This window comes from Anopheles darlingi, chromosome 2 (assembly GCF_943734745.1).
Source record: "Anopheles darlingi chromosome 2, idAnoDarlMG_H_01, whole genome shotgun sequence".
Classification (NCBI taxonomy): Eukaryota; Metazoa; Arthropoda; class Insecta; order Diptera; family Culicidae; genus Anopheles; species Anopheles darlingi.
The window spans coordinates 32,219,403-32,229,402 of NC_064874.1; the positions used below are offsets into that span (position 1 = coordinate 32,219,403).

Here is a 10,000-nt window from a genome sequence, read left to right on the forward strand (position 1 = left end):
AGTTAGTGAAGGTGAAAAATTTGGGGAGAGATTTTGTTCCAGAATCTAAAATGCCTCTGCCTGCAACGAGTGGCACACCAGCGCCGAAGAAAGTCGCGGAAAATTAAAGAAAATCCTCCAGGTAAGGGGACTTTTTTTTGTGTATATTACACAAAATTATGTTAACAAACACTCTGTAAACACCCCTTTTGCCCTTGGTATCATTAATCTTTGAGACGTCCTTCAGAAGCAAGCGGTAACGGTATTCTGACCTCTTCATACTGCGTAGCGACTTAGCTATTTACCACCAATCTAGTTTTATTGAAGGCATTTCTGGCATCGAACGTTCGTGACTATCCTCGTAGTGGTACTAGTTAATTTGATTAGGGCGGAAATCAACCTTTTTTCGCCACAGAGAAAAGTTCTGGCCTTCGGTTTTCTAGAAACGCTTCAGCTTACCGAAAGGCCCGAGCAAAACGCTTCACTGAATATGAGGGGAAGTTTCATTCAGAATTCTGCTAGCTGCTGCTGCTAGCCAAATTTCTGCTAGCGAGGAAGAAGCTTAAAGCCTATCCATCGTTTTCCCCTCAAAGCTTCATCTGTCCGGAGGGGAAGTTATTTACTCAGTTCCTTGATTAGGATAAGGACATGGTATCTCTTATGTTACATAGACAATATGATAGTTGATATGCCACCCTCGAGGGTAGCCATTGTTTAAGGCAACTACCCAATTGGAAATCGAACCTCAATTCGAATTTCCCAAAATGCGTCATTGCCACATTGGTGCGTTTCATCTATTCATTTGCAATGCGACTTCAAGCAGGAACAAAACTCCTTGCTAACTTTTCCTCTTTTCGCTCAGAATCGTTCCACACAAAAATTTGTCTTTGGAAAAGCACTCCTTGGAATTTTCGATTTCCATTTCACCTTTCGTGTTGGTTCATCAATTTATCGAATCAAAAATACTGTTTTTCGAATCATCTTTTGATCCGAACATTCGGCTCAATGCCTGAGCTACTACGGGACATCTATTATCTCGCTGAGTAACTCCATGTCCATGGCATTTGCCTGTATTTTATCCAATGTTGTTCCGAGAATCCTTATCGATGTATGCAAAAATTAAACAACGATCAAACACAGTGTCTTGTAAATGAAGTGACGAAAACAACTACGGGCTTACACAAGCGGAAGAGGGGGCCTGAACACCAGGCCAGGTTCCCGAAACAACTTGGTTGTTTACGACGATGATTCAAAACTTCGAAATTATGCAGATTCGGGCTTCGAGTTTCATTTCCATACATTATTCCTTCCGCTCCGTTCCGAGAGCGAACGAAGGATGAGTGGATGCTGTTGCTGTTGCTGATCCACTAGCTGATGGCAGCGGCCACTGTCCGGTGCAGGAAGCGACTTGCTTGCCCGGCCCAGCCCGGTCCATCTTGAAGGCCGGCCTGCTATAGGGTTCTGCCGGGTAGAACAACGAACGACAGTACGAGGGACACAGCCTGGACCACACACAGGACCGGGACCGGGAGGAAACTTTGCCGAACTGCTCTTTGACACCCCAAGGACTCGGTCGGCAAGGCAAGGGACACGATGGACCGTCGGACCGAGGGAAGCAAGGGAAGACCGGACAACTACCACTATTCCGGAAAGGCTTTCGGGTGCCAGTGGCTGGCAGAGCAGATGAAATGACAAAGAATAACAGGGCGAAGATGCAGGCAGCAAAGAAGCAGCCCACCAGTCACCAGCCTTCCTATCGTCGTCGAACCCCCCGCTCCGGGCCAATTCTTGCCAAGCAGAACCATGTTAAAGGCGACACCGAGCAGAGGGTGAGTGAGTTCCGACCGTTGAAGAAAAGGAAAAATGTCTCCTGTCTCCACTACCACCACCATCACCACCATCATCACCATCATCATCATCGTCATCCTCGCCAGCAGTCCATAGATTGCGTACCAGTTTGGGTACGAAACACGCTGTACAAAATAAACTCGACCGAGCCAATGCGACGCCCTAGTCCGTGTGGTGGCCCCCTACAAGTTATGTGGCACACACACACAACGTGTCGTTTGGCCGACAGTTTTGGGAACCGGCGAGAGGCGGAACCGCGTGGCGGAAAACAGGAGCGAGAACGAGAAAGCGATTCGAAATTGCTACGAAACAGACACATGCGACATGCGGCACCAGAGAAAGTCCATACCGTCCATACACAGACACACTGCCTTTCACCACAACTGGGGCTCCTTATCAGTTGAGCCACGAATGATCCATCCGCAAGATGGATGAAGATGAACAGTAGGACCTGAGTCTTGGGTGGTGCTGCTGGTGGTGGTGGTGAAAGGGGGTAGGAAGCACTACAAGCAGTCTTTTCACACATATCTAAATGCAAATAAAACTGTCCCCCCCACCATAACCACACCAGCCAACCAACCATCTCCTGGTGCAGCGAAACCCGGTTGTTGGCCCTCCAGACCAACCGCACGGCGTACCACTTGCAGAATGGCTTGTTTATCGTAATCGCTCTAAAGGACACAAGCACATACAAGGCCGGATAGGGGTACCAGGAGGCTCAGAAGGAGGGTCCTCATGGGGTTCGGGGAATCTAAAAAGACGTGTTGCGTAATGCTTTAAGCATCCGTCGTTCACTTCGCAACAGGACCATCGATCGACCCCCGGCGGCTATGGTAGAGACGCACGACGCAAGTCACATCACCATCGTGGCAGCCATCGGTCAAGCACGAGACCAGGACTCGGGACTCTGGAAGCAAAGCCAGCGATGCATCTTCTTGGTACATACCGGTGGAGCGGGAGGTGATGCAGTCCATTGGCTCATCACGCAAAGCAAGATCGAGTGGACGGTTCCGGGAACCCGGGACCTGAGTGCCATAAATACCATCACCAACGCCATCGCCACCACCAGCAGCAGTAGCAGTAGCAGCATCATCAGCACTCGAGTGCAGTCCAGTAGCCAGAGAAGCGAAACTTTTATGAATAACCAAATTTCTCCAGTGCTACAGACGCTCGGGGGACGGGATCGGGGAGACGCAGAAGACAGAAGATGATGGAGACTTGGCTTCGGGCTTGGCTTGGCTTGGAGCAGCAGGATATGACCGGCGAGTGGCGTTTGGAGCCGCCTCGCCACTTACATTCATTCGTTTCAATGTTCTGTTTTAACATGCACGACAAATGTTCAGCCCGGTTCCGAGTGACACCGAGCACGAAAAGCTTGGCCACTGCCACTGCACTGTAGCAGCAGCAGCAGCAGCAAGTTCGTTTCTTTGGCAGGACCTCAATCACACAGACACACGGGAACACACGTCGACATGGCCGGATATTGGTAGTGAATAGAATGGTGCTCGCTACTCGAAAGTAAGCTACAGTTACACGATTTACAGAAAGTTCTCGTCACCGAGCACCAGAACGGAATGCCCATCTTGCCCATTTTTAGAACTTTCTTTCATTTGAATGTTTGATGTACATCAATTTGGCTTGGCTATGTTGCGGAAACTTTCTCCATTTCGTATTCGCTGCACGGCTGTGCGATGTGAAATGGCCGGACATGCTGCAATCACCGTTCGCTGGTCGGTGAGCGGGTCGGTAGGAAGGGAATTGAATGTAGCCACCGTCCTGCAGATACTGCTACGAAATCAGATCAGTATTAGTGAGGTGGCCAGGATTAGTGAGCATCCTGTTGCCACTTGTTATCGGTTAGTGGTGGTAAGTCGCATAACAATTTTCAATAAAAAAAACTCAAAACCCCTTTCCAATAGATAACAATTAAGCGAGCAAAAAGTTAATGTATTGCATCTAGTAGTCGGTGTCGTCTTCACTGAACAGCTCGTCGTCCAGGTTACGGAAGATGGCGGCCAGCGCGTTACATTTGCTGTCATCGTTCGCCTCGTTCGTCACGATCTGGCAGAGATGGTTAAGCAGACAGTCACCGTTGCAACCGGCGGCCAGGAACGGGTCACCGCGCTTCACCTTGAACTCCCAGTAGCGCCGCAGCTCGGCCGGATTCGAGGCAAACCGGCGCACGAGCGTATCCAGCGAGGCCGGGCTAACGTTCGATAGCTGGAAGTCGCGGTTGAACGAGTACAGCTGCATCCAGATCGGGTTACGGGCCGGGTTCTGGTTCGCCTCGGTCAGGCTAAAGTACCACGACTCAAAGTCCGACACTTGCTGCAAAGGGACAAACACAAACGATTGACACACAATTAAGAACGGCACTAGGAATGGTCCACTAGGAGTCAGGGCACTTACGTAGTTCTGCTGGTTGACGTAGTAAACGACGTAGTTGGGATTGTAGTTACTGAACGGCACCGTACCACCACCGTTAAAACCGACGCTAATGGCATGCTGCGGGTTAGACAGTGAGTAAAACACGTTGAACTCGTCCGCGTGCGTATGGCCGTGGAAGTGCGCGGTGATCACATCCCAGAAACGATCCAAAATCCGACGGTACTGACGCGCCCAGGTACGATAGCTAGTGCCCGCACCGATCGGAATGTGCGCCAAGATGTGCACCTTCTCGCCGGCGGCCTCGGCCTGCAACAACGTATCGTGCAGCCACTGCAGTTGCGCCCGCAGATACGCCGGATCGTACAGGATCCACCAGTTGAACGTGTACGCATCGTTATTGTTCATACCGATGATACGGAAACCGGGCCGTACCAGCGCCGTATAGTAGCCACCCTGGCGGACCGTCTGCTGAGTAGCGGCCGGCAACCAACCCGTCCACTGATCGGCCGAGAAGTCGTACAACCAGCTGGCCGAAAAGTCCTGCCGATCGATGTAGCTCGGTGCGAACACGTTCGTCGGATTGTTCTCGTGGTTACCCAGCACCGGGAACACCTGCTTGCCAGGGAACACATCACGGAACAGCTGGTAGGTGCGCGTCATCGATACGATGTTACCGGCCACCGTCGTCTCCCACACACCATGATCGATGATATCGCCCGTATAGTAAACGTAGGCCGCATCCGGATGCTGACGGGCCGCCGCTCGTACCGCATCCTCGACCGCCTTCCACGGAGAGTCACAATCACGGTAGTCACCCCACTCACCGGCACCGTTCGCCGGATCCGCCGGTATCCCTTGACCTTCGCGGCAACAACACGGTTCACCGCAGACCGCATTGTAACCGGTGCGATAGTGCGGATCGTAATGCACGTCCGTAATGTGGATAATCTTCATATCATCGGCCGCCCGGTTCGGACCGGTCTTGGACGCCGTGATGGGCCGTCCACCGCCCGACACATTGATCGTCCAATCGAGGAACGTCGGATCCTCCAGCACGCAGGTCCCGGACTGGAAGATGATGCCACACATCGTCTGCGCCGTCAGCGACGGTCGGTTGTCGATGATGTACAGCAGAATGTCGATGTTCTTGATTACGATCTTCTCGCAGTTGGCCGGCGTAAGGATGTTCAGCGTTTGGCACGTCGAGGCCGCCTGCTGAGCGATCCGGTCCCGATCCCAACCCAACACCCGTCGATACGTGAGGTAGGTGGTGACGAGAGCGCGGCAAGCCGTACATTCCGCCGTCAGATACGGCAACGGATGATCGTCCATCTCCATCCGGAACATATCCGGTCGCTGCCGAATATGGTCGAACATCTCTTCCAGCCGCTCCGAAAGCACGCCCGTCTCCACATACTTGGTGTGTTCGATGTAGAACTCTTTCTCGAAGGCCGCTGCATCATGCGGATTGGGAGGTGTTAATGAAAATTGACCACAAAATATACGCCCTTGCACTTACCATCAAACTTCTCCTGCTGCTCGAGCAGCTTGGCGTAGTTGGTCGGTTTCACCTGGTAGCCGGCGATCGGTGTCACGATCGTCGTGGCTACCACCAGCACCACCACCGTCAGCAGCATCACGAACGACACGGTGTTTTCGCGAAACATTCTGGCGAACGAGTTGACGGGCACTACTGTCCGGCAGCAGCTACACTGATGACCGGCGGTCGCAGCTCCTCTCATACGCCTCCAACGGTTCGAAACCCATTTTTATATCAAACCCGTTTCTTGGAATGTGCCGTATTTTGGTTGTCGTTGGTCGTGTTGTGTGTTTTTTTTTGCCCTTTACTTTCTTCTCTCTTTCTCTTTTCTCGCTTTCTCTCTCTCTTTCTCTGTTTGCTCCGCACCTGTTCTGGCGTTGTTTTAGTGTTTTTCTTTTCGCTTTTGTTCCAGCCATCTCTTCTCGCCCATCAGATGTTCACCGATTGTGTCGACCCATTCCTTCGTGGCGTTATCGAACACCAGCACCAGCGTATCGTGGTTTGAGGTCGCTCATTGGTTATGGTACTGTTAGTAGTAGCACGTTGTTACGTTACGTACGTAGATAGTACGTTGTTACGTACGACGACAGATCGACGTGTTCTCGAAGGCTCGCCAACTGGTAGCGGACAACCGATGACCGATTGGCGACCCGCTGGTGGACGAGCCCACCACCAACGAGGGCGCTTTAGGGGTCAAAACATTTGCGGCACCTCCTTCCCCCTTTCCCGTGGTATCGTGCACGCCATAGCCATTTGCACGAGTGTCATCGTTAGGTGCTGTGCCATGTAGACAATGTTCGACAACGTACAAACGTTGATAGATCGCCAAAAATAGGCTCACCTGAAGGTGACCGCGAAAGCACTTTACTTGTGAGACCACGGACCAAAATCGTACGATCCCGTCCAACATCGGGACTACAAGGGTTCACTGATAACGTGTGCGTCGCGCGAGATTGTGATTGTACAAGCCGAAAACACGTGCTGGCAGTATGGAGTGGAACGTGCACCGTAACAGTTCGCACTGTATCACGTTCTTGTTTTGAGTAACAACTACTGAACACACTATATACATCGCAAATCGCGAGCAGTAGTAGCATTTCGAGGTTCATAATTAATGCTGAATTCTCCTCGAACCGGGAACACCCGTTGACCGTTCGGTTGTTGTCGTTGTTGTTGAACTCCGGCCAACGGTTCACTTGGCACTACTGGCCGTAGAAGAAAAAAAATTGCGAAAAGTATTGTGCAATTGAAACAAAGACGGGCCAAAGGTTCCTCTTTGCCGGACTCTTGGCACAATCGGCGACGGTGGCACCCTGAAAGGAGGCATTATCCGCAGCGAGCGTGAAAGGAAATTGTTATCCTTTTCGAGCGATACTCCACAACGCTCCTAAAAGGCGCGGCTGTGGCGTGTTACAAGGAAGTGTCTGGCGACACATGAAGGCACAGTGCGAGAAATTAGCATTAGCCCGGAAGCCCTCGGCACCCGGTCCAGCCCGGCCGGCCATGCGCTATCTTCGGAAAGCGTTCCAATGTTCCTTTGTTCGAGCAGCGACGATGGTTGACTGCAAAGCCTTTCTGGTCTCCGGGCGGTCTTTGGTTTGGTTTCAATTTAAGTTGCATGCACCAAAAACACGACCGGAAGTGCAAGTGCCAGGCGATAACCTCACAGACTTGGTGCCCATTCCAGCACGGCTCCTGGCTTTGTGCTGAATGGTCCCGGTGCCGCAGGCCGCAGTGCTACGATCTTATTTATCGGCACAGCCCTATATCGTCCATAAGATTCGCACGGAACCGGAACGGTTGCAAAGGCGGTGCGAGTGCAGAAAGAAAGGGAAAGAGTTGCTATGTACAATCGTTAGTTTAGTTTTGACTGGAATGGAAGGAACGGCATCGCCCGAGATTGTACGCAATCAATGTACAACACAATTTCGATAATCATCAAAAAATGGAAGAAAAACACATTATTCTGGTGTGTGCCAGGGGTGCCCGGACTGTCCGTTGGCACGTCACGCGCTTCAAGGACGAGAAAACCAGTCCATTTCATGCCAGTCCAGCATCCGTTAAAGAGACGCATCTAGGATGAAAAGGCACAGAACTGTGTGGTCCATCCAGTCCGTCACCGAAAACTCGTTCCACACACACGCAAACCAACGGTCCGTCCGGCGCCGAAGACCGTGAGAATCCTTCGAATTACGTACGGACCGGAATTCCGGACCGTTCGTGCGGATCTTAGAATGGCGGGGGTAATAACCAAAAACGAAAAAAAACGAAAGAAATACGCCAGCGGTCTCCAGCAGCCACTGGCAGCAAGTGATCAAACTCGTTTTCTTCCTTCTTGTCCGTGCGTCATACTATTGCTTGCATGTTTCCCTTGAATGGATTTAGATTAGACTGGTTTGCCCTTACCCCAGCGGCCGCACCTCCGTGCACGTCACACGCCCTCCAGAAGGAGCGGAAAATTGCTTACTAACCACAGACATTTCTCTAGTAGCCAGGACCGAGGTCAGAAAAGCTCGGCACCATTCGGGGCCGGTGGCCGTGGGCTGGGGAATGCACGAGTAATAATTTTATAAATTGCAACAGTAAAGTTGTTGATTTTTCCTTCCCATCCCACCCGGTAGATCCACGCTACTGTTTCGGTCACGTCGGCCGAGCAACAGTAGCGACAGCGGCACTGAAAGTAGCATAAGTGTTGCAGTTCTGCAGTCTGATTGCACACCCACTACCACCGATGGGCCCTTGACGAAGCATTTCGTGACCATCGTGATGTATTGATGGCTCTGCATAGTATGTTGTAGTTAAACTTGCTTATCTAGATCCAGCATCAAATAGATGTAGCCATGTTTTTACAACGCAATTTGATGATTCAGTTTACCGAAATAGTTGTACGTTATTTGTATTTTTTCACAAATTTATTGACATAGTAGTGTAAAATGCGTTAAATTGCTTAGATTCAATTTGTTCTTTATATTAACACCTATTATATTCCTTTCATATTTTATAAATTAACAGTAAAGCGAGTAGTTCAAAGCAGCACTTTTAACACACCGATACTGATGCTCTACACGAGGCCTAGCGTTGGCTAAATAATCGATAAGTTTGCGTTGTGTTGGCAGGAGCTGAGAGCAGCATCTCGGTCTTTTTGCGAACGAAAGATCCAAACGAAGCATGTACCGGACGCCCTGTGGCTACAGGGAGCAAAGTGGTGAGCATTTAATTTTCGTCGTAATACTATAAAATATGAATACACAAGGGAGCTCACCGACTAGCTGCCGACGAGCGGCACACGTACACCGTAGACACCGCATTTTAGAAATCACCAAGACGAGGGTTGGTTGATCAAACTCGGCAAAGAAGCCCCTCGATTTGCATACTTTCTTCTTAGGTGCCACGACACAGTTGGTCGAGGAGGGTATGGATTCCAGGTCCTTTCGAGCAGTAAAAGGGCATACTACCACCACCAACCACCATCGCCAACCACCAAGGGTTTGCTACACGCCTATAGTAGTACTGTTTGTGTTTGTGTGCACCCGATGTGGTTACACGTCCGCATCCGGACCGGAGTCGTTCTTCTAGGGACGATAAATATATATACTAGAACGCCTAGGCGCACATCAAAGCCAGAAGCAAGCAGGCAAATCCCTTGTAAGACCAATACTACGCCATTTAAGATTAGTAAGCAAAGCGGATTGAAGATAGTAGGTCAGCCATACAGCTCCCCGGTGCGGCTCCAGCGGAGCGTAATAGGCCAGGACCAAAGGGGGTTTTTTGGGACCCTTTTATCAGCAAATGAAACGACTGTTTGTCTAATGAAAAGGATAAGCGGGAGGTAGAACAAAGAAAAAGGGCTGAGAAGGCAGAAAAGTAAGACAAGGATAACCCCCTTCGTCGATAAGCGGAAGCACATTGTGAATTATTGATGCATCACCCGTTCTGCGCATGAACGCATTAGCTTCGTCATGCTGGGACAAAGGCGGCGGCGTTGGCTCTACGTTATGGGTACGATATTGCGAAATCTTGAAAAGATCTTGAGCAGGGTCACCCCGTTGGCATGATGTTGATAACAGATACCGGACGATTGCGGTATCAAGCCCAATAAGCCGGTACCCCAAAAGCCAGCAGTTTTACTGATTTACTGAGGAAATTGGATATCGGCTCTCGGTACGTACGGCAACGCCTACTAAGGAACGGTTGATCGGTTAATATCCATATCATAGTCCCATTCGTACGCTTTCAATTCTGACA

General features: G+C 50.6%; 1 protein-coding gene across 1 annotated transcript; it reads right to left on the minus strand.

The window, feature by feature from the left end:
• Positions 1-3,783: 3,783 nt before the first annotated feature.
• Positions 3,784-5,957, minus strand: LOC125950601 (sphingomyelin phosphodiesterase-like). Its single transcript, XM_049678752.1, has 4 exons — positions 5,841-5,957; positions 5,735-5,786; positions 4,237-5,669; positions 3,784-4,155 (listed from the first exon to the last, which is right to left on the minus strand). Exons 1-4 carry the CDS (start codon positions 5,955-5,957, stop codon positions 3,784-3,786), a joined length of 1,974 nt encoding a protein of 657 aa, XP_049534709.1.
• Between the last annotated feature and the right edge of the window lie 4,043 nt (positions 5,958-10,000).

What these genes read in the sequence shown, in the direction of transcription:
- LOC125950601 (XM_049678752.1), bottom strand. Translation starts at nt 5,957, where the DNA reads ATGAGAGGAGCTGCGACCGCCGGTCATCAGTGTAGCTGCTGCCGGACA. An exon ending in GCAGCAGGAGAAGTTTGATG is followed by an intron (nt 5,670 to 5,734) that starts GTAAGTGCAAGG and finishes CGCATGATGCAG; the next exon opens with CGGCCTTCGAGAAAGAGTTC. An exon ending in ACGTCAACCAGCAGAACTAC is followed by an intron (nt 4,156 to 4,236) that starts GTAAGTGCCCTG and finishes GTCCCTTTGCAG; the next exon opens with CAAGTGTCGGACTTTGAGTC.